General features: G+C 41.1%; 1 protein-coding gene across 5 annotated transcripts in view; it reads left to right on the top strand.

Annotated features, from left to right (window-relative positions):
• The window catches only part of LOC109032713 (uncharacterized), a 393,313-nt gene that overhangs the window by 230,612 nt on the left and 137,285 nt on the right, over positions 1–25,416 (top strand). For all 5 annotated transcript variants that reach the window (XR_011900192.1, XM_072302208.1, XM_072302210.1 and 2 more), the window contains 2 exons: positions 1,903–2,045; positions 10,594–10,687. Coding sequence is in view for 4 of the 5 variants with exons in the window: in XM_072302208.1 (XP_072158309.1) it covers positions 1,903–2,045; positions 10,594–10,687 (237 nt within the window). In the remaining variant the exon portion in view is untranslated. The remainder of the gene's footprint in view (positions 1–1,902; positions 2,046–10,593; positions 10,688–25,416) is intronic.

The raw sequence follows: 25,416 nt of genomic DNA, 5'->3' as shown, positions 1-25,416 counted from the left end.
TTGGTAAGACTGATGCGACTGGGTCCTATTCTGCTTCCACTTATTATAAAAAACGTTTTATGTAAATATATGTCGCGAAAATAGTTTCAGCCTGTTTCATGAAAATGTATGAAGCTTTTCAAACTAGCTTTAAAAGTATGACGAATATTGTCGTTAAATTTTTCCTTTCGTGAAAGTATTTTTATTCATGAAGTATCCTATTAAGAGCGAAGTCCCGGGCAGCCATCCACGCTGGTGACTGAGTCGCGGTTGGTGGGACCCGCCATTGCAAACGGGACCCACCCCCCACCCACAGGCTTGACGCTTTCAGCTGGTTGGGCCCCCTCCCGACTCGCCAAAGAGGCGGAGTCTGGATCGCAGAATCGTGCATTAATTAGCTGACGACCTATTAGAAGGCCCAAGTCATCGAGCCTGGATCTCAGACTCATGGACTGCCTATTAGGAGGCCCGCGTCATTGGCGCCCAAATTCCATGTTTGCACAACGGCGCACAGTGGATCGAGTCAATAAGAGAGATCGGACATGGAATTTTTGACTAAAACTGCAAATTTTGATGCTTTACGTCACATTTTAGATTTCAAGGGATGCTTTTAGAAGAAAATTTCACGAGAAAACCAATGGAACAACTTTTAAAATCTCAAGGTTTTGTATAAGCGGAGTTATAGCGTTTAAAGTTTCCGAATTTTGTCCGACCTCTCCTACTGACTCGATCCACTGTGCGGCGTGCGTAATACAGTCGCGCCAAGAATGGTGTTTTGTTTTTTTAAAAATAAATTTTTTAAAAAAAAAGTGCTGATCAAAGCTGCCGTCCAAAGTAAAAACGCCGTATCTCCATTCAACACTTTTTCAATGTTTTTCTGACAAAATGCTGTTTTACAAAAAACCCAACGAATATTCATCCTTCATTTCTCCAATATAACTCCACCACACAATTACATTGGCGGATCCAGCAAATTGGCAACGTTGCTTTTCTCCATTTAAACCTATGGAAATGTATCGATTCTTAGGGGAGGGGGGGGGAAGTGCTCCGACAAGAATCGATTATTTAACATTGCTTTAAATGGAGAAAATCCGGTGTTGCCAAATTGCTGGATTTGCCTCTGCACAATTGGGAACTAAAAATGAAAAAATGAAGCCTTGTGGCAATGGGCCTGTTGCAAACTTTTGCTAGAGCAAAACTAAGAGTTGTTTCTTATAGATAATGCCTCAAAAATCACGATGAGCGCATCGGCAAACTCTGAAATGCACTCATAACTTCACAATCTGCGTAAGAAATTTGCGGTTTTTTGAGCTTCCCGCTTCAAAAACGATACTACGGCACAGGTGAACATTTTGTAAGAGGAGTCGTTCCATCGTCGGCAATAATCATCATAGCCGACGCCAATCCGCCAAAACACGTTTGATGGGACGAGATAACACCTGAACTGGATTAGACCAGATAACAATCGGTGTGTTAACGTTCATATTTTCCACGCCCGAATGGATTGACCTTGAACTCTCCTTGAATTACGCGCGGAACTGCGTGCAAGCGTCGGCCATGATGAATATCGCCGACGATGGAGCGACTCCTCTAACAAAATGTTCACCTACGCCGTAGTATCGTTTTTGAAGCGGGAAGCTTAAAAAAACGCAAATTTCTTACGCAGATTGTGAAGTTATGCGTGCATTTCAGACTTTGCCGATGCGCTCATCGTGATTTTTGAGGCATTATCTACAAGAAACAACTCTTATTTTTGCTCTAGCAAAAGTTTGCAACAGGCCCATTGAATTTTCTTGTAATAGAGCAGTACGAGCTGGAAAAAAGGAAAACATTTTGAGTGGAGTTACGGCAATCTTGCCGTGGACGGCAGAATCCTTCTCTGGAGTGGAAATTGAGTAACGGTTATTTTGTATTTGTTCGCAGAGATAATGTCCAGTTCAAGACCGAATTCCTGATTCCGAACGCAACGGCCTGGATTCGACGGATATCACACTGGAACGTTGCTAGCCATCATCATGTCGGCGCAGCTTGTGATGACGTCACTTTTTGCATAGAAAGCAGTGGTGGTGAGTACTTTTAAGTGCATGCGCGAGTGTTCAGAAAGTCTGCTCGAATTAATGCATGCAGTTTTGACGGCTGAGAGTTGTGGTTGTTCTTTTTTTTACAATCCCTTCCCATTAAAAAAAAAAAAAAAAAAACGAATTGCTAACTTAATCTACATTGATATGGTTTTCCGCGGGCGGAAGTTTGAGTTCAATGTTCATAATATAACCACGAACGTTATTTTCTCGCTCATTAGTCACCTTTGGATGTTCCCGGTATGTTCTGTAATGTAATCTGCTGGAAATGTCAACAGAAGAACATGTCGTAGAAAACTAATTCTCATCCTATCTTTTGGTTGACCATTTCACTATTGAAAGTTCATACTTTGACCCCTTTTACATTACCCACTACTAGGCATTCTTAAACATAATTTTTTACAGGAATAGGTACCCATCTCAAAACCGTTTTTTTAGACAGAGTAAATGGCATCCAGCCTGTCTAAAACTTAGCTGATGAGGACAGGATCAACCTCAGTTTAATCACCCTGGTCAGTGGTCAACCCTCCCTAAAAGGAAAAAAGGGAGAAAAAAATCTCACTGATACATTTTTCCGCCAATCGATTCGGTAATTGCCAGCAGGCAGTTTTTTCCACAACCTGAATCGCATGATTAAAAAAATCCCTCTTTACTTTGTTGAAATGGACATCATCAATCTTAAAAATATCAAGCCGATAATCACTTCTTTTCCATCACGCATCTTGATTGTAATTTTACAAATTGGAGCCTATCCAGACAGTGGGCAGGCTTGAAGGCATATCATTAAACACTAATTTTTAGAAAGAACTTATGCCATTTTTTTATATTTTATTCTGGTATCTGATTTTGTAAGCTCGCATATTATACGAGTACATACACCAAACGACAGTAAAATCCAACATTACTTTTTCCAAGAGCCCTCATATGGGAGTATTCTGATGGGTTTCAGGTGTCATAGGATGGGCTTTTTTGGTTTTCACATCAACTGATTCATATGGGTGAGCTATTTTCGGTCGCTGTCCATTTACATTGCAAATACCAACGACGCACAGTGGTGTGAGATTTTCGGGGAGGTTGATCTTACACTTTATTAAAATTCATACTTTGTATTGAATTGGAATTTTTACATTTTTTATTTAATTCAAAGAAATTATCCGTTAAAGAATATTTCATCAGCGTAAACTATCCAATACAGCTGTACTGAAATCTGCACGGAAAAAAATGAGTTAGGGTTGAGGACTAGTTTCTGCCCTTCAACACTACCGCGCGGTACCTGATTTCGCAGTCGTAAGCCAAGGTAGTGCTGAAGCCTACCTCGCGCTTGCGTTCCACGCTAGATGACCCGTGACGTTCAGAAACAGATCTGGCAGCGCATAGGCACAGAAACAGAAGGCTCCAAGGATAGATCCGGCAGGGCTGAAGCCTACTTGATGCAAAGTTGCCAAAATGTGCGAAAAAATCTGATTACACCCGTAGAGCATAATTTCATCGCGCACAATATAGTTTTTTCAATTATTTTTATTTTTTTTTAATTTTTTATTTTTTTAAATTTTTCTTGCAGTTTATTTGGCTTTTCTTCCTGTTTTTTTTTGTTGCTCAGGAAGCCATAGCTACCTATAGACACGAGTTTTTACAAAGAAATTATTTAATTGTCAACGGGCATCAGGGGGACTTTTAGAACATTCATGTTCCATAGCTCCGGCTTTCAAATTTTCAGGGATTAAGGTCGAGTAGAATCTATTTCTGCAGATCCACTCGTCAGTTCGGTGAAAATTTGTCGCCACCACCGGGATTCGAACCCGGGATCTATGGGGTCTAGAGTCAGACGCGCTAACCACTAGGCCAACCTGGCCAGCTTGCTTATGTCAAGGAAAATCTGAGTTTTTGGGTGTTGATTCTTTCCTCATAGTATTAAACTGTTACTTTAAAATAAAGCGCCGGACTGGGCAACGCGACGCGGGGCAGCCATGTTTTCTTTCCTCGTCCGAGGCGAATACGATGACGTAGTCGAGCAGTCCACGGCGCATACGCATCTCGGACATTCTAGCCTTCCGCAAGAAAAATTCTACTTGTGGAAACAAGCTTGCCGTGTGTGTTGCAGTCAAGCGGCGGGTAGGCGCTACGGACAGCGAGAGGTAGCGTTGACGAATACATGTTCTGTTCCTCAGGACTACCGACCCTAAAACTACCCATAGGTAGTGCCGAACCCTACCCTGATTTTTTTCCGTGTGAAACTTGGCTTTCTTTTCCACCGAATAATTTATGAGACACGGAGCGCGCGAACCAGAATACATTGAAGAGATTTTCCTTTGATGTGTGCTTCTCCATTAAGTCCTCCGTTAGGCCGTTAAAATTTGAAAAACACTGGCAGTATACATGTTGATTTTTTCAAAGTTACGTGGTACAATCAATGGCTCATGTGTTCTTCTTATGATGAGCCAAAAACAGTATTTCCTAATTGCAAAATGTAATTCAATTATGAAATATTGTGTCTTGATCATTCGGTTTCAAAATTTCCTCCTCTTCCATTGTTACGGTGGGAAATGAGACGACGTCATAGTTCAATATCTCTACAGATTATTCTTTGAGCAGGAGGAAAATTCACGAAAATATTATTGGATATATATGTTACTGTACTTTTCCCATGAAAAAAATTGGTATGTATGTATGAGCCGCTTTTACGGCGCGCTTGGGCGCTCTGCGACGCCTATTCTCCACAGGAATCTGTCATGGTAGAGATCCTCCGGAAGCTGGCATCTCTCCATCTCTTCACGGATACCCTCTACCCACCGTTTGGCTGGACGCCCTCTCCGTCGCCTACCTGGGGGGACCCACTCCAACACCTTCTTCGGCAACCTGGTATCAGTCATTCGCTGCACATGCCCATACCATACCAACTGCTTGGTCATGATATCGTGCACAATCGTCTTCTCAACGCCCATTATCTCTCGGACACGTTCATTCCTGACACGTTCTCTCCTCGAGATTCCAGCCGATCGTCGCCAGAAATCCATCTCGGTCGCCTTGAGCATTTCTTGGGTCCGCTTCTTCAACTGCCACACTTCACTGCCATAGGTGATAATAGGCTTGACAACCGAGTTATAAATTCTCTTCTTGTTGTCTTTGGAAATCCTTTGGTCCCAAAGGATCCCATTAAGCATGGCGATGGCTTTCCTTCCTAGAAGATTACGGTGCCGAATGGCCTGATCCAGCTTCCCATCCGAAGTCAGCTTCACCCCCAGGTACTTGTATTGTTCGCAACTTTCTATATGTTGACCATCCTCCAGGACTATGCTTTGCTGAGCACCTCCGACTGACATCTTTTTTGTCTTACGGACACTAACCTCGAGGCCCCATTTGCGGTACTCCTCCACCAACTTCCGGGTCATATACTCTGCGTCATCGTGATCTTGACTTATGACTACCTGGTCGTCAAAAAAATTGGTATGACGGGGAAATCTGCAAGGTTGCTACTCGGTAGTTGTTAGGATTCAACTTCAAGAGCGACCGACCTGCTCACTGTTGCTAAGGATGAACGTTGTATGAACATTCGGTGGTTGTCGAATTTCTTCCAACAAAATATTTATATTCTCAAGAAAAATTGAGAATAGTATTCTTCAAAAGTTTCGCATCGAAATCGCAAATTTTGAACCCAAAGATTTGGCCAGTGTCACCCAAGAGATACTAGCCTCAGGTCTAGATTCCTTGGATCGCGTTTAGCAAAAAGAAACCAGCGCGATTACAGTGATGTGAAAATGGAATTCATTTCGCAAAAAGAAGCCAAGAACATTCCAATGTCGCTAAGATTGTGCAACTTTGTTTGCCTTGCAGATATACGCAGATTATCTAAACTAATTTTATCTTTACTCCCAATAATATATAACTTAAAGACGAAAATTACCTTTTTAGATCTAATGTTTTTGCATGATTTCAGCAATTTTATTGAATGAATGTAAGATACACAATCCACAATCTTAGCAACATTGGAATGCTCTTGGTTCCTTTTTGCAAAATGCAATCCAAATGTTGCTTCTTCACAATAATCCAAAAAAACTCTCAGAATAGCAAAAAGTTTTTGCTTCCCACCAATAAATTTTCAATTTAAACGAAAATAATTGTGTACATTTCAACACTGTACATATATTGAGGATTTTCAAAAGGAAAGAGGTAGTTGCACGATTTTAAAAACACTGTTATCGCGCTGGTTCCTTTCTGCTAAATGCGATCCTTTTTATGTTCTACTTTATGTTCTACTTACGCCATCATCACATAATGTCGGTTACTTTTTCTCGCAGTTTATGTGGCCGAACACATCGAGCTCACAGAGGCGTAGCCGAACGTATCGTTTATCGAATCTCATAACTCGCGCGGTCTGGATGTGTTTAGTGCGATGGGTTTTGGCACATCAACAGTTGGCGATTTGCCCCTGGCCGGAGGGATGCCATTGAATTTGTTTGTTTTTCACCCCCCCCCCCCCAACCCTCTCCCGAGCTCTTTGAGTCCACAGACATTCGTTTTTACAGCCCACCCTCTGATTGGCCGATTTGGTACTCATCGCGAACCGAACAATCGTAAAAAGTTAGGAAAATAAATCGGAGCCTGTCGTTTGATCTCGTCGGTGCAAAGGGTCATCGGAATGAAATCCGATGAAAATCCTCGTTGAGAGCGGCAATTTAATGAAGAAAAAAGATACGAGAGAAATAAACTCGAAATTGTTTTCAGCGAGGCTGAAAGTAGAAAAAAACCAAACAACCGGGATGTTTCGGGCCCGTTTCACGCGTGCACTCTCTACTGGGAACATGACGACGGTGAAACAACCAGACCAAGTATCTCGTTTGCGGTGTCTGAAAATTTCCGCTCTCATTTTATTTTATTAGAGGAGAACAATTGGACTGCATTTTGCAATTTGGAACTATAAATTCTGGCTCATCTGAAAAAACACTCTTGTGCATAGAGAAACTAATGGCACATACGTCGTTTTTAAACCGGGCCAAAATTAATAGTTCCAAATTACAAAATGCAGTCAATTCAATATCATTCCTTGAAGATTTCACATAAGTTTCTTTCTCAGTGAGAAAAAAAAAATCACAGAAATTTTCAAGAATTGACGTTGAGTGGTTTCCCGATCAAAAATTAAAGTACGGTAGAAAGTCTGCAACGTCGCAAACCGAGATGCTTGGTCTGGTAGTTTCATCGTCGATAAGCCATCACAATGAGCTTAACAAATTAAAACACAAATATGATCATATAAGTGATTGAACGGGCCGTGTTAAGTAATAACGACGTAAGAGCCGTCGAGCGTTGTCAAATGTTCTCTGATAAAATGCGAATTTTCATGAAAATCTTAATATCGTTCATCTTTTCATCCAGTTCCTTGCGGAATTTTATTCACAATTTGATCGAAAGTATCTGGAAATTCCAATGAAAAATAGTCATCCATTCTCTCTAAAGTAAAAATTTTACTCCGGAGAATGTGGCAACATTGTAATGTTTAAACGGCGTTTTCAGCACGGGCAGGATAACAACCAAGATGTGAACTTGGGAGGTATACAACAAAAACATCAAACACATCTAACACATCAAACACAACAAACACAAAAAATACAACAAATGCATCAAACACATCAAACTCAACAAACGTACATCAAACGTTGTCGTTTAACGCATATCAGCGCCTGCAAAACTGTATGAATACTTCACGCATTGCGCCAATCAGTGCGGTCAGCGTGATCCCATATATTAGCGCCTACAATACTGCATGAATACTTCTCGCATTGCGCCAAACGTAGTGTAGTCGGTCAGTATGCGTGAAACACGTCGAAAAATAGTCATCCATTCTCTCTAAAGTAAACATTTTACTCCGGAGATTTTGGCAACATTGTAATGTTCAAACGGCGTTTTCCCTAGCACGGCAGGATATCAACCAAGATGTGAACTTGGGAGGTATGAAGAATGGATTTATTACGAAAAGAGAAGCATGTTGGGCCCCCTGGGCGTGACTCCGCAGCGACTCTCGGTGCAATTTGTCGCTCGACTGACAAAAGGGTGTAACTGCTCACCGGGATGAGCCCGGAAAAGCATTAAATTGTACGGACGACGGAGTTCATTGCAGAGAGAAGTTACGCTTCTATGTCCGGGAGGCGACGAATTGAACAACCACTCGGATTGAATTTTCACTCGCCGGGTATTTTATTGTTTTCTAACCCGTCCCCCGGCTACCTCTTGTTCAGAGATGATTTTCCGATGGAAAAAGATGACTTTTGTCGAAGTTCGATGCCAACCGAAACAAAATAAGAATTCGTTTAAAGTGGTCGGCACTCAATCGTAATAAACTCTCTGGTGGTTACATCATTTTATTTCGAGTATATTTGATCAGAGATAATAACTTTAGAGACCCGCACATCTTTTCCACAGTGTAAAAGTATTTTTCGAAAATCAACTGCTTAACTGTCACAATCAGATTCTCTTAATGATGGCTGGTGACCAAAAGCTAAAGCGATTGGTTTACCAATCCTAAATTGCATAAAAACTAACCTTGCAATTTATCAGTCATCATAAGGCGAATTTTATTTGATTTTTTGCCTAAAAAGTTGCTCATCGACCTCCTCATATGCTGTCTCTGGCGCCAAAAGCTAACCGTCAGTTATAGCGCCTTCAATTATTCATCAATGCAATCTTGACATCCCTCGAGCACGAATAGTCGCATCCACTCGCCGTCGCATCTTACCTGTACTGCCGTGCTAAGGAAGCACGCCGTATGAACATTCAAGAGTTGCCAAATTTCCTTTGATAAAATGTTTATTTATGAGGAAAATTTTGAATATTTTTCGTTGAAATTTTCAGAGACTTTAGATTAAAATACAAAGAATATTCTCTGAAAAAGTGGAAGAAAAATATTCATAAGTTTACCAGGTAATTCGTGTTTTATCGAAGAAGATTTGGCAACGCCTGAGGGTACATACGGTGTTTTTCCTTAGCACGGCAGTGCAGCTCGTAAACGTTTTCAGTACCTGTATTTTAAGCCCGCTTGAATCGTACCATTTGGCTCATTTTCCCCCAAACAAGTTTCTCTTCGAAACTACGTAGGAGGGGGAGGGACGGCAAAAGTCAATAATTATCATAAAAATTTAAAGAAATTCTGTTACTCACTTGCCGTGATTTTCATCGCGTTTTTTGCGGTTTATTCGATGGGTTTTTTTAGATGAAAAATCACCACAAATGAGTAAAAGAATTTTTTAAACATTTTTTATCACAAGTTTCTCATCTATCATCATTGCGCGAAAAATATAGTTGACCCCTGAATTTATCTTTTACCTTACTCGAAAAATTGTTAGTGCTCCATCTCTAAATTATATCGTCTCTGTAATCGGGTAGTCCCAACCAAAACAAATGATCAGTCTGACATTTGTTATTTTCTAGTATATTCTAGAAAGGAAAGGTCATTATTTCAAGATTATCCATGGTGATGCCATGGTAGGGCGCAGTTGATATTTAAAGATGGGTGAATAAATTTTGTCGAGAATTACCTCTTTCTCGCTTTTGCTTCTTTGCTCTTCAGACGGTTCAGTTTCAGCTCAAACGACGTCGCTTACATAAATAAATATGAGGAGAAAATATATTCAACAAGTCCGTCGCTGTCTCCACTCTCATTCTCATTCGGACGTATTCCTATCAAACGGACCTATGTGAATTAAGACATGAGCCCTGAGACCCATAAGAATGCACGCATAACAGGGCTCACGTCATAATGCATATAGTTCCGTTTGATAGAAATACGTCCGTTTTTAAGCTTTTTATCCCCACCATCCTCGTGAATTTCCTTTCTTCGTCTCAAATCGTCGTTTCTTAGACGAGAAACGTAACTACTTCTCAACCTTGTAAAATTTACACTCGCAAATTGTATTTTTTATTAGAAAACTGTTGAGTATTTTTCACTGAAAGTTTTGATCAATTGCCTTTAACTAAATGCAGAAATCAGTAAAATCTTAAACTAAAATTTCTCAGTTATTTTCCGTAGATATAAACGATTTGAACATCGTAGTTGATCAAAAAATCGAGCCGCAAGCCAAAATAAAACAAGTATAATATGTCAAATTGCATGTAGATTTTATTCTCTTTTTTTTTTAGTGTAAATTAACAATTGAACAAATTTACGTACACATTTCTAGACTGCTTTAGTCTTTACAAATTTGTTGATAACATGAAGTCTTCACAAATTCGTTTTTAACATGGAGTCTTTACAAATTTGTTTTTAACATGAGTCTTTACAAAATCGAGCTACACACAAGCCAAAATAAAGCAAGTATTTTAAAAGAGCAATCACATGATTCCGTAACATATACTTCTATAACGTAATTCAACCCAAGTCTGCGACATTTTCGTTGCTGTTGATAGACTTGAAGTCCAAAATGCACCTACAGAAACACCACAAGAAAAACAACAAAAAATACGCGTGTGATGGCAAGTCCATTTATTTTAACCTTATTAATTACACACTAAATGTGCTTTTCCAGTCATTATAATTTTATTGTTGCAGATATTTTTCGCGAGGAGCAGTATGGTGCTCTTTTAATGGGCATTGTCTCATGTGCAGTGTTTGTGGCCTTGTCGATTGTCTGCTGTTTTGCCAGGTAAAAACATACAAATATAGATATCTTACAAAATTTCAGTAAAAGCCTTTTTGCATGATTAAAAACTCTATTTCTTTTAGTTCGACCATGATGCTGGGTTTCTCGTTTGTTGAAGAATCAAAAACAAGACACAAAATGTAACAAACTCAATATGGTTTTCAAAATTTAAATGCTAATTGAATAAGTAATTCTCAAAAAAGGCATAAGTGCCAGAAGTGAAAATACGAAGATAACAGTGAAGGCTATGAATCAACCCATTTCAAACCTCGGAATGATTCTTAATGTCGTACATTAATTAATCGTCGCTTTAATATTTTAGCGCTCTGAGATTCTAAGCGGTTCGTTTAAAACGGTTTTTTCTGTTTTCGGCGCATTCCCGATTTTGGCGCTTAAGGTGTAAATACACACGGCGATCAATCGCCGCGATTGAAAGAAGAAAGCCAATGGAGAGCCTGGATTTCGATATGTCGACGTCAATGTATCGAAATCCAGGCTCTCCATTAGCTTTCGTCTTTCAATCGCGGCGATTAAACGCCGTGTGTATATAGGCCTTTAAGTCTTTTTGCGGGTGACCAATTCAATTGAGAATACTTTTTTCTGCGCACGGTAGAATATCCCCCGAACTGCATTTCATTCGCACCTTTTCATAACCACCTACACGCTGCTTCCACAATTTCACTCTCAAATTTCAAAGTATGCGTGAGCCCCATTAAGAACGAGGCCATTGGAATTATAAATTCCAGCCTTCTTCACCGACTGAGAACTTTATTATGCGACGTAAAATACAAATCGCGGCGCTTCATTCGCATTTCACGATGCCCGTGGGGACGTTTGATGGCAGCGTTCATAAACTAGGCTAAACTACCGAAATAGATTTTTTGTCCGCTTCGGAGCATTTACGACACTCGAGAGTTCTGAGCTTTCGTCAGATGTTGAATCGCTTTCGCCGACCTTGATCGATAGAAAGCACTGCTAAGATAGGGATTTATCGATCAAGATCGATTCGATAATCGTTCCAATTTCGTTCGCAACTTTCTCGGTTTCGGACGGATGACTTACGACTTCAAGGTCGATTCGGATATTGATCAGAGCGTCCTTGAAATTCTCGAAGAAACGGCAAAAATATGGACCAGGATGTAAATGCCACGAGGTGGGGGTACCTCGATCGGAGACAATTCATTTAGAAGACCTTGCTTTAACAATCTAGCCAATGCAATCTGCAGCCTGGTTGTTGAAATTTTTTGTTTGTCGGGACGACATAGATGACATAGGTTAAAAGGCGGAGCGTGATTGGTTGGCTATGTCTTATCGCTGCTTTGTCGTGCCTATGTCGAGTTGAACTCACGACAAGCTAACGGCACCTCTTAAGTTTCCGACAGTATGTTGTCCATTCCACCTGACAAAGCCACGACAAAGCAGCAATAAGACATAGCCGACCAATCTTGCTCCGCCTTCTAACCTATGTCATCTATGTCGTCCCGACAGACAAAAAATTTCAACAATCAGGCTGCTGGCGAGGTAACATAACTTCGGAAATCAACGCTTATACTTTTTGCCTGCTGTGCCGTGCTAAAGAGAAACGTCACATGAACAATGAACCTTCAAGGTTTGCCAAATTTCCTTTGATAAAACGCGAATTTCCTGGTAAACATATGAATATTTTCCTTCCAATGTTTCAGATAATCTTGTGCGCAATTTCATCTAAGGCCCCTGAAAATTTTAAGGGAAAATATTCATAACTTTCCTGGAAAAGAAACAATTTATCCAAGGGAATTTGACAACTCTCGAATGTTCATACGGCGTTCTTCCTTAGCACGGCAGTACTGTTAATTGACGAGAGACTTGTCGGGGAAAAAAGTGCACAATCATGAGCGGATCAAGCGAGCTTAGAAGACTGAGAACTTTACTGGGCTGCAACCCGATGCGACGGCGCTTGGATGCGACTATTCGTTCTCAAGAGATGCCCAGATTGCATAGAGGAATAATTGAAGGCGCTCTAAGTGCCAGCAAGCATGTGACGCCAGTGACGGCACGTTCTCCCGTTTTAAAAACCTAATAAATGTAATCGGGCGAGACAAAGTCAGGGTTGCCACAGTCAGGGAATACCGGGAAATGTCAGGGAATTTTAAAAAGTCAAGGGAAACCGGGAAATGTCAGGGAATTGTAAAAAGCCAGGGAAAACCGGGAAATGCCAAGGAAAATTTGTTAAATCACCTTTATTTGGTTTTCAGAATGGGTTTGAAGTTTCGAACAACAAATTTTGCTTGAAAACTATTTTCAATTATGTCCTCTTAGTCACCCTGTCATATCTTCAATCGTCAGGGAATTTCACCAAAATGTGTCAGGGAAATCAGGGAATTTCATTTTCTAAATTTTGTGGCAACCCTGAAAAGGTAAGTTGAGAGGTCAACGCTATACTTGTTGCCTGAAGGTTATTGATTATTTTGTTGTGAAAAAAAATATGCTTGAAAATTAAGTTTCGACTTCGGTGAATCAAAGTGTTTGGCAACGCTGTAGCGCAGCTACATGACTTACCCTAGATTCGAGGTTTGTTACGCGATTTTAAATGCAACGAAGACAGTTATGCAGCTAAATCTCGTGATTAAGGAAACTGGAACCCCTACCATTTTTCGTCTATGCAACATACACACCCCTGAAGCACGAATAGTCAGCTCGAACCGTTGCCGTTAAGGCAAACGAAGCCCTTTAAATTGTATCCTCTTGTGTCATCGGAATACGTCAGAACTTAGCATTTTAATGCTCTTGTTGCGCACAAGTAGATCAATTTGCGTATGTAATAGAAGTGGAAAAAAAGAAAAGAAAAGAAATTCTGTAAATTGAACAGAGGCTAGTTTTTGCGACAGTTACTCGTCTGATTATACCGGCAATTTCTAACTTTGCCCTTTTAGAAATGGTCGCGCTGAACGTTACTGGAAATATCCACATCAACTTTCATATCGTTTTAAATACTCCTTCATCCTATCTTTTATATTTGACCGGGTTGCCAATGGTGCAATCAGCAGAAGCGCTATCGGCAGAAATATGCGGAATCAATATTCACGAAATTTTACCGCGGAGGTATCGGAAAGAATTGTGTGCGGAAAAGTCCTGCGCTGATTTGATCACTTGTCTTACATCGATAGCTAGCAAATATCGAAAATCTATACTTCTATACGAGGAGTGTCAACACCTACGACGACGAAAACTACAACACAGGCTCCTGTACAGAAACTGGTGCTGGCAATCGTGCCGATCCAAAGTTAGAGGAAATACCTTACCTCAGCCAATTTCTCTAATCCAAAGAGGCCAAGATGGTCTTATTTCTTAGATAATTACTATAGAACTTTCGTTTCAAAATAAATTGAATTTTGATGTAAGCACACGATTAGCCTCTCGGAAAAAACTGTGCAGTACCTCTGGGACATCTTATACTATTCCCAGCTCGAACACTAACTAGTTCATTTCCATGACACTCCAATTTTGCACGTTTTTCTCTCTTTGGTAGCCTGGTGTGGTCGCATATTAACTGCTGAATTCAATCCTGATAGGTAGGAGTATCTTACCATCCTCGCAAATTCATTCAAAGGTTCAAGTACCGCCATTACGTCGAGTCGTTGGGACTAATGAGAACCTCTGTGTGAGAATGAGACAGGTCTTCCGTCGCACAGGAAAGCCAGTGATAGAAGGAGGTCGGACAATGCAAAAAAGAAATGGACTGCATTTTGCAGTTTGGAACTATAAATTCTGGCCCGGTTTAATTACAACGTATGTGTCATTAGTTTCCCTATGAACATAAGTGTTTTTTTCAGATGAGCTAGTTTTTATAGTTCCAAATTGCAAAATGCAGTCCAAATGTGGCTCGAACCGTATTGACAGTAAATCTTCCAAACCACGCGTCTCGTTTGCGGTGTTTCAAAATCTCCACTCCCTTTTTACTTTTTAGAGGAATAGAACAAAATATCATAATTATTTCTCGAAGTTTTCAGAGAATTTTCTTTGAACAGAGAGAGAAATCAAGGAGGGTTTAAATAATTGGCGTAGAGCAGCTCTCTATTTAAAAAATAAAGTATGACAGGAAGTCTGCAACGTCGCAAAGCAAGATACGAGGTTTGCCAGTTTCACCATCGGTGTGTATCAAAATTGGGAATCGGTGCGTGGAAATTACACTGGAAAAAAAACACATTGGATCTAGAGTCTAGACTCTTGAAAACACCGACAAGAAAAAATACTCTTGATTCAATCGGATTTTTGTTTGAATCAAAACGAAATCCGCTTGAATTAAGAGGCTTGGTTCTTGATTTAAGCTAGATTCTGATTGAATCAAGAGTAATTTTTCTTGTCGATGTTTTTAAGAGTCTGGACTCTAGATCCAATGTGTTTTTTTTTCCAGTGTAAGACCAAAAACTTCAATCCGTCAATTGAGTCAAACATTTGAACCAAACAATTTTGACTGTAATTGAAATTTTTCCAAGCTTTCGGCCTCGCTTTTCCCACAAAATTGTGTTAATCCAGCACCATTTTACCACCTTGTTACCTAGATGGCAAATTTCAATGTTTATTTTGTCACGTCATAGATTCTGAGAAGTGCTCCTTGAAGAATATTTGATGTGGAAACCGATAGAAGCACTTTAAAACTTTCACATCTTGTGTTGACGAAGAATGAAAGCTTTCGAACTTTCCACATCATATCCGACCTCTCTCAGCGCGACTCGCTCTACTGTGCGTTGCAAAGGCTCCTTATCGCTGTTTAGAATTCCTCACCGGTCTACGGATAAACAAAATGCACGCTTCCTCATTTCAATAAAACAAACTGCTGCTCGGAGTAAGTCGATCGAAAAGAAACCTTACTCAGACGTGCAAACTGAATCACATCACATCCCTCCGCTCTGCCGCTTGAAGGAAGGGCGCAGTGCAAGCAAATTGCAGTTCCAAGGAAATTGAATACAAGCGTAAGGTCACGATCGTTTTGAAAAATTTGCTGCCGGTGTAACAAAATAATCCAATCGGGATACCTCTGAGCTCTTAAAAACAGCTGCCTGCCTAGAATGAAGCACATAAAATGGAGAATATTGTCGTATGAATATCTTCAATAGCGGAAAGTTTTGCCAAATCTTGATTTGTCTAATTGTAAGTCTCAGCCCTTCACATAGGTCTCTTTTCGGAGGAAAATACTAAAGTTACGATGATTGAACTTCAGGATTATTGAACTTCTTAGTTTTCTATTTAGATAACCAAAGTTTCAGATCTAAGGAACTGAACTCCGGCTGATATTTAACTTTGGTAAAGAATGCAAATCGGAGCACAAAAAACGTTGGTTACCTGCAAGCTCATTATTGAGCTTAATAGTCAAAGCGATCGACAAAGGAATCAAAGGGGAAATGGAGCAATCCTATTAGATGAAACGAACGGTTGTTCCGGACTAAAGGAGGAAATGATGCACCAACTATAGGGTCTCTCGTGGGTTGTCGTCAAATGTCTATTACAACCATCCGCTTCCACCAATAGGATCGCTCCATTTTTCCAATTTGTTTTCTCTTACGTGAACTCTCTCGCAGGTAAACAAACACTCGATAGACTTCAAAATATCTGGGCCAATTTTTCACAAGAAAAGCTCCAATAAATGTACCGTTACCAACCTTCGTGTTTTGGATTCTTGCAATTGACGGAATTTTCCGAATAATTTGCTTTGCTTTTGCAGGATCGCTACCAGTGGCGGTCGGGTGTCGCGAAGCGCATGGAAGCTGCACGAAAGTGGCATTTTAGTTGCAGCAATAGCTTTAAAAAGTTTCATCAACTAAGTATATCCTTTATCAGGACCTATATCGATGACCGAAGTGCGAAACCACGTATCTTCTTTGCGGTTTTTCAAAGTGTCCGCTTCTATTCAAATTTTTTTTGAAGGATAAGCCAACTTTCGAACTTGAAGTTTTACTGAATATTCTACCAGCAGAGAAGAAAAGCCAATGACGTTCTCGAAAGATTACGTTGACTAGTTTTCCTCAGAAAAAACGAAGTATGCACGGAAAAAAAGTGTCAGGGATTATCCCCCAAAATTGTTCTACTACCCAAATTTGTAGGATGATATGGACATTTTCTATTAATTTTGGTAGCACCGCAACTCAAGTTGAGGTAGTGCCGCAACATTTAGGATAGTAACCTAATTTATCGGGATACTACCACAATTAATTGGGATACTACCACAATTAATCGGGGTATTTCCACAATTAGTTGGGAATGTCCATATCATCCAACAGTTGGGACTTAACCCTTACCTCTTTTTTTCCGTGTGACAGGACGTCTGCAACGTTGAAAATAGAGATATGTGGTTTCCCACTTAGGCCGTCGTTGAGCCGAAGAAATGTATAAACAATTTCGGGAAAAATCGAGTTATTTTCATGGCGTCATTTCCATTTTATTACTGACTGCTTAACCTTGGAATATCCATGGAAATATTGATAGCATGGCCTAGATTAAACAGTCTCGCAAGAGCATAAAATGGCTGAGCCAATCAGAAGTACCTATTTAAGTGTCCATGCATTCCCACCCAAAGATACTCTACGTATGCATTTTTGCAGCATCGCGCCTTTTTGCAAGGTGGCTTACCAACAGTTCTTGCAAGAGAAAAAATCAAGTCAACCGCTCAGAACGAGCAACTTTCGCTATAACGCTCGACATTCAGACTCACACTCTGAATGCAAACAAGATACGGCACGCAAGCTGTGACGACGCCCAAAGTGAAGTGCTAAACTACCGCGCCGAGGCAAAACGCCATATAAATCCTCAGATGTTGCCAAATATCCTTCAATGAAATGTGATTTCTTTGGGAAAAATGTGAATATTTTTCCTCCAATTTTTCAGAGGATTGTATCCACAGTCGTATCTCTCCGTAGAAGGCCCCACGTGTTTACATCGTAATCAGGGGAAACTTAAGGAGGCTCTCAAAATAGCATCCATTGCCAAGTACGAGACAAATTCAGCAGTATAACTTAGGAAATGGATCCTTACAGAGAATTACAATGATTTGCCACTGCAAAATGACAAAATACTGAAGTGAAAATTGTATGATTTTGAAAAGCTTCAAGAGAGGTGCGAAGCAGCCCTAAAATTTATAAAAGTTGCGCTGCTATATTTTCTCTCGTATCTTTGACTTTTTTGTAGTTGTAAATCATTTTAGTCATTTTCGAGAACCCACTTCTAAAGTTAAGCTTATCAATTATACTTGAGATTGGCAAAAAGTGTCTGTTTTATGATGCTATTTTAGTGGGCACTCCTAAATTACCGAACGCACTTTTTTGGCATTTTTGACCCCCTCCCCCTTGGAATGCTTCTGTGACGTAGGTCCCTATCTTTTAATAAGTAACAAAAAACTGGCGTAACGCTCTTTTCGACCCCCCCCCTCCCCTTTACAGCGTTACGTAATTTAGGGTCGGTCCCTCAGGGGGCTTCCTTGAACTTCCCTGAATCACATTGCATATCAAATGGGGCCTCCTCAGGAAAAGGGCTGTTCGAGGAACGACAGCGAACACGTCCCTTAAAGTACAGGATCTGAAAATGTACAGTAAAATAGTCATACGTTTCCACAAAAAGTTTGATAAATGTGGCAACATTGGAACGTTCTTACGGCGTTTTTACTCGGCGCGGCAGTAAAGGTCGCGTTCAACGTCGTCGCCGGGGGCTTAAGTGAGAGTTAAACCCCTTCTCGATGCCGGAGACACGGAGGGGTGGAAGGGGCGGGGGTGGTTGAGTCAGACTCCGAGGCGCCAAGCGAGGGGGCTACAATGCGAATAACTCCCGCCGCCGGAGCCGGAACGAGGGCTTCGAATGATTTTTTGATGAGGGGAGGGGGCTATCGGGCATCAGAGACACCTCGTGAGGGTTTAGGGGGTCGAAGGGGGTTGGGGGGGGGGCTTAGCTTGGGGGTCAAGTAGGCCGCGATGCAGCGGCTACGTCATCAATCATCTCGTCTCATCTAAGTTCCCTTGTTGCCGCGTCAAGGTGGCAAATTAGTGACCCGGTGATGGACATCTCTAGTTCATACATTGTTGTCGGATGATGTAACAATACAATTGGGGAGCTTTCCGGAAAAAGAGCACATTGCAAAAAAATTCGTTTTAGAGAAATGCATTTGAAGTTTTGATCTTTACTCTATGGCCACTGACGGTGACTCGTTCAAAATCGGGAGTCCAAGCTGCGATGAAAGGTACCATCAGTGGCCAGAAATTAATGATGGAAACTTAAAATGAATTTTTCTCAAACGCTAGTTTTTGCCATGTGCCATTTTTCCGGAAAGCTCCTGAATTGGACGTATTTCTGCCAGACGGAACTATGTGCATTAAGACATGAGCCCTGAGACCCATGAGAATACACGCATGCATATAACAAGGCTCACTTCATAATGTAGATAGTTCCGTTTGGCAGAAATACGTCCAATTTTCCCATATTTTTGTACAGAAGGTTTTAGAGTTAAACCATCCGACTGGAAGTGCGAGCTCTATGGGTCAAAATGGAACGTTTTTATTTTTGTTTGTGTATTAACTAAGTTCTCCCCGAAAGCAGCCCTAGTAAAAGCTACGGCAACCTTGATTTATGAGCAATTTCTGAAGTTTTTTGACGGTTCGGACCAAAACAGATGGGAAACTTTCATTACCTTAATTTTAAGGTTGTATTAATTCATGTATAGCCTTAAAAATAGTTGTATCTCAGATTCAAGGGGAATTCTAAGTCGGAATTTTTGAGCATGGGAACCAAACGTCACTCCTGGTAACTGCATGCAGTTACTCCTCACGAAGAACTTCGGTCATCTGAGCTGAAATTTTCAGCTCCTCGGGCTAACTATTTCAGTGACGTGGACAGAAAACATTGATGTTCCACATTAATTTGTCACCTTTCTGCCATAGTTTAAAAATTTCCGCCGCCATTTTATTTTGTTACAGATAAATTGTTCATAGAAGCTGTCCGAAAGTTTCACCGAATTTTCTTCGTGCCGCCGATAAGATTCAGTGAAATTTTTGAACAGATTCAACCAACAATGTCTCTGTAAAAAAATAAAATTTCGGCGGAAATTTTGAAATGTCGCATGGCACTTGTGATACTTTGGCCGGAAGGTGACAAATTGACGTACAGTTTTTTTTAATAACTGAAGTTTTTTCTCCGTCAAAAACTCAATTTCCTAATTTTCAACCGATTTGATAAAAATTTCTCCCCTGAAATAAGCTCCATACGCGAAGGTTGTGACAGCCACTTTCGGAAAGAGGATACATTTTAAGATGCTTCGATGGATACAGTCACTTCTCCACGATCCTTTGCAGAATCCCTCCATTTTCGCTGCGGAGCACGAGTTACCAGTATTGAACTGTCGAGACCTTTAACGTCTGTTTCAGTCAAGAGTAAGACGTCTGAACACGCGTGAGGGAACCAGAATTGAGGTGGGGAGCTCTATTCGTCGCTCTTCTGACGTAAGGGCGTATCTCTTTGTCCACGTGAGCCCTGGAAAGGATAGAGCTATGCGGAGCTTAGAGCTCGCGTGGAAATTGAGAAACGTCTTGGAGCGACGAATTTATGGAGAAGACCTCTATCGACGAAGCGCTGTAAATTTGCAGAAACGATGAAAGTATTCAAAACCGGGTTGCAACATCCCCCGCAAAAATCATCGCGCATCAACACTGCCGTGCTAAGAAAGAACGCCGTATGAACCTTCAGGCGTTGCCAAATTTTCCTTGATAAAATACGAATTTCCTGGTAAACTTATGAATATTTTTCTTCCAATTTTTCAGATAGGTTTGTTGGCAATTTCACCTAAAGTCCCTGAAAATATCAAGGATATATATTTATAGCTTCCCGCAAAAATGAGCATTTATTCAAAAGATTTTTGGCAACTCTCGGATGTTCATACGGCTTTCTTTCATAGCACGATAGAACACTCGTCGTTTCGTGGAAGAAAAAACGTAACCCCATTCAAAGTTCGAAAAATCCACTCAAAGTATTCAATTTTGGTTAGACAGGGCCGGATTAAGGGGGTGGCCGGTGGCCACAAGTGAAGGTATAGAAACAAATCGGATTTAGAGAAAAAAAATTACAAACGAGAAAAGGCTACAAAATCTCTCATTTCCTGAGAGTATAGTACTTTCTAATTTTGTCGTCTTTCATTGATACAAGAGACAGCTCCTTTAATTAGTCGAGTTAAGAGAGAAACCAAACACACAATTTGGTGTGGAACGGCGCGACTTAGGGAGAAATGACGACGAGGACTTGAGATGAAAAGGAGAAGCCCTCGGCGCGGCAATCGGCATGTAACACATATTAGCGCCTACAAGACTGCATGAATACTTCACGCATTGCATCAAACACAGTGCGGTTATTGTGGTCAGCGTGAAACGGATAGCACCTACAAGAATGCGTGCGCCAAACACAGAGCGGTCAGCGTGGAACCCATAGCGCCTACAAGACTGCGTGAATACTTCACGCATTGTGCCAGGCACGGTGCGGACGGCGCGGCGCGGTAGTGGAAGTTGAAATCATTAAACCAAATTTTGTGTTTGTTCTTTCATAATTTTTTCGTTCATTTCTTATGAATGGAAGGCTTTGTCCATTAGAAACTTGACTTTCGCGCAAAGTTCCGTGACCTTTTGCTAGTAGTGTTGACAGGGCTTTCCCAAAAAATGTGTTCAACACGAGTAAACGCGTCTTATGCACCCCTCTCCGCTGGTACGTTCTTTTGATGGTTTTTATTCACGGAAAAAACAAGACTAGTGTTGAGCACTACTGGCCGTTTAGTGGGGAGTAGTTGAGGGCTGGCGTCTAAGCGCTGTACAGCTCAACACCGGAAGGCAGTACAGGTGGGCACTGAACATGAGTAGTGCTAATCAGATGCTGCGAGACGTAGTTGCGCTTAACAGGTGTAAATTCACCCATGAAACGTTGGAGTTACCATAGCCTGGTGGTAACGCGCTGGTCTTCCACCGGCGCAATTCGAGTTCGATCCCAGGCGGAGGCGTTTCATATTTTACGCTCGCTCCAAAGTCACTTTAGGGCTTGGCACTACTTCTTCCTTAGTGACCCAGCCTCGAGCTGTTTAGTGCCCAGCACTCCTCTGACTTGGTGGCTCCATTTGACCTAACCCTCGTTAGTGTCCAGCACTAACATGTAGGTCCCAACCCTAAGCTCGTTTTTTCCGTGTTGATGTTTCAAAACATGGGCGGCAAGTAGGAAAATCCGGTCCTTTGTACAGAAATGAGCCTGTGCAATTTCGATCCACAATTTTCCTGATTTTTACATGAGATTAGAAGAAAAATGAATAAAACTTCCGGTTAGAGATGACCAAGCTGCCGTGCTGAGGAAGAATAACACCGTATGAACCTTCTCCCGTAGCCTTTCTTTTGGTAAAGTACGAATTTTTAGGAAAACTTATGAAAATTTTCCGTCCAATTTTCCAGAAAATTTTCCTCGCTATAGTAGAAATATTCATTTTTTCAAAAATTAATATTTTAAGCGAGGAAATTTGGCAACTCTCGGATGTTCATACGGCGTTTTTCCTTAGAACGGCAGCAAGGTTTTCCCGGTGAAAATGCAATTTGCGTGGGGGAATTCGGCAACATTGTAATGCAGTTACGTCTTTTTGCGAGGGGAACGTGACGAGTTTATGGAAAAAGCCCCAATCGACGAAGTGCCGTAAATTTGCAGAAACGATGAAAGAGTGCAAAACCGGGTTGCAACATCCCCCGCGAAAATCATCGCACGTCTGATATTCCGTATCAAAACTCGCACGAGTCCAACGGTGAATCGAATGAACATAAGTGCTTTTTGCTTGTCGGGCGGTGCCAACCGTGCTGGCATCGCCGGCTGCGCGGCCGGCGTTTAAAAGCCCCGCACTGTAAAATGCATACTCCTCGAAAAATACTCGGGGTTTTTTCTCCCCGCCGCTCCGGCTAAATGAATGACTCCGCCGGCAAACCAATGCTACCGGGGTAAAAAACTTCTTTGTTGATCTTGTACCACTCCCGCCACTCACGGTTTTATCTTCCTTTTCATTATTCAGCCTTGTTTGCCCTCCATCTTCCTCCCGGCTTTGCATGGATTTATCTCTTGAAGTAGGTCATTTCTGAGCTCCGCGAATTTCAGACGATTTAGCAGCGGATACAAGCGTGAAAAATACGCGGCTCCGTGTTCGTGTCGTCGGAGTTCCAGCCGGCACAAAGTCAGGGTCGTATTCTGCCCGTGCTGAGGAGAAACGCCGTATGAACATTCCATAGTTGCCAAGTTTCCCTCCATAAATTGTTTGTTTTTGAGGAAAGCTATGAATATTTATCCTTGAAATTGTCAGAAACTGTTTATGAAATTGCGAACGAAATCATCTGAAAAATTGGAAGAAGAATGTTCACAAATTATCCTGAAAATTCGTGATTTACTTACGGAAATTTGGCAACGCCTGAAGGTTCATACGGCGCCTTTTCTTAGTACGGCAGTATTCGCGGTCCTTCTTGAAACAGTTCCTCTCCATACCGCCGCTGTGGCACGTGGCACGCTGCGGTGCGGCTAGGTAGCGCGCATAGGTGCCTACAAACCTAAGGGATACCTCAAGCATTGCGCAATGCTTGAAGTATCTGCTTAGGTTTGTAGGCACCAGTGCGCGTAGGCGCCTACAAACCTAAGGGATACCTCAAGCATTGCGCAATGCTTGAGTATCTGCTTAGGTTTGTAGGCACCAGTGCGCGTTTCATGCTGGCAGCACGGAGCTACGTAGCATCACTCCGCTTTATGCTAGGGCCTATTATTTAAACTCACGGAGTCCGCGTTTTTCAACTCATGATTTTTATGTTTTAGCGCACTCTGCATGGAATACTTTAATTTAAATTGATAAAAAAAAATACATATCTCTATGAAAGGAAAATTTAATGTGTGTTTTGTAAATATTAAGGTGTTTCCTTGGCGTATTTAATGATTTTCAAAGCACATTAATATTTCCATTTATATTTTGTGCTTTTACTGTGCTGCAGCGTGGTGTGAGCGCAACCAAACGCTCAAAATAGGACTCTGAAAGCTCGATGTACAAATGGGCTAAAACTGAAGATTGCGTGCTTCTCGGGTTTTTCCCTCTTTTATTCATTTTGCATAGTTTCTTTCGACACAACTACTGCTCATTGACTTTAATATCAATGCCGTCGCTTGGAAAAGGCTTTACAAATATTTGCCACGTTTTAAAAATGTAAATGTTTTTTAAAATAAAGTAATATTTTTATTAAAAAAAAGTATTTATAAGGTTTATTTTTCATCGAAAATTTTAAGGATGGAAATAAAACCAAATATTCACCCATGACAATTTAAAAACATTGATCAAAAAAAGGAAATAACATTTCATTTAAAAAATGAGTTACCACAACAACTCTTCCGTCTCTCTCAATTTTCTCATTTCATTATTGTCAATATAATTTTACATACGGACTTAAATATGACACTTGGACCAAGTCACTGTTGCTTATTTCACGCGTGGACGTTAACTACGGGATAAAACAAGTGTGCGGACAAAAAATCGTTGACGGAATACCCTGAAACCCAATCTAGTGCCTACCACACCTAGGTATTACAAGATTTAGAACTCTTCATAAGATTAATTTTGTTTAATTTAATTACCTAGGATTAATTAATTAGCTAAGTAACTAGGCAAGAAATACTTGTTCCTTATTTCAAAATACTTTACAGTTATTAGAACGGAAACGGGTTGATTACTGAAGATAAATATGGTTGCGTTTCCGTTCATTTTGGGCCAGGGGTACGTTCATCTTCAGGCGAAAATCCTGCATTTTTGGAGGTATGCGATTTCATTCACTCGGGGGCCATGTGTGTAATCGCAAGCGTTAGAAGGGGCATCCACCACTTTTTCAAAAAACAAGTCCTCCCGATTTTACGATCCTCATTTCGTATAAGGGCGTATCCCAATGGAGATGTTGCATGTGTGAGGAATTTGGGATTTGACTGTTGATTCTTATGTAAAAGTTCGCGAGAAACACGATGGTGCCATTGGTTTTCTCTGAAATCAACTCCCAAGCTCAAAAAAAGCTCTCAAGTTGAGGCCAAAATAATGGAGGGGATATCCCACGCTATCCTGAGAGTCCACCTCTACATCAAGCCAAACTCTCCATGCAAAAATAGGGAGCAAATACATTGACAGGACTGCCGCGTGTTTTCAGTTTTAGAGTCCCCAAATAAAGTGGCAGCCCTGTCAATATATTTTCTCCCTATCTTTGCATGAAGAATTTGTCCTGATGTAGGGGTGGACTCTCAAGATAGCGTGGAATATCCGCTCTATTTTGGCCTCAACTTGAGAGCTTTTTTTGAGCTTGGGAGTTGATTTCAGAGAAAATCAGTGGCACCATCGTGTTTCTCGCGAACTTTTTCATAAGAATCAACAGTCAAATCGCGAATTCCTCACACATGCAACATCTCCATTTCCCTCGTGAGCCCTGTTCCATTTATAGTTTTATGCTTTCCATGGCTCTTGTGGAAATAGAGATACGCCGTTGCGTCTCAGGAGTGACGGTTTTAGTCACAAGGAAGGAGCAAATCACATCCGCGAACCGAGGAGCGAATAAACAAAAAAGCTTCTCCATTTTTCATGAAATCCACGACTGGCTCCCTACAATCGTCGTTAGTTATCGAAGAACAATGCACTTTCCACACGGATTTACTGCGCCCTGAAAATGGCGTTAAGCGTTAAGGTTCGGAACAACTTTGCC

The sequence above is a fragment of the Bemisia tabaci genome, chromosome 7, assembly GCF_918797505.1.
Source record: "Bemisia tabaci chromosome 7, PGI_BMITA_v3".
NCBI classification, from domain to species: domain Eukaryota; kingdom Metazoa; phylum Arthropoda; class Insecta; order Hemiptera; family Aleyrodidae; genus Bemisia; species Bemisia tabaci.
Note: the sequence above shows the minus strand (reverse complement) of the source record. Positions and strands in the feature narration are given on the sequence as shown.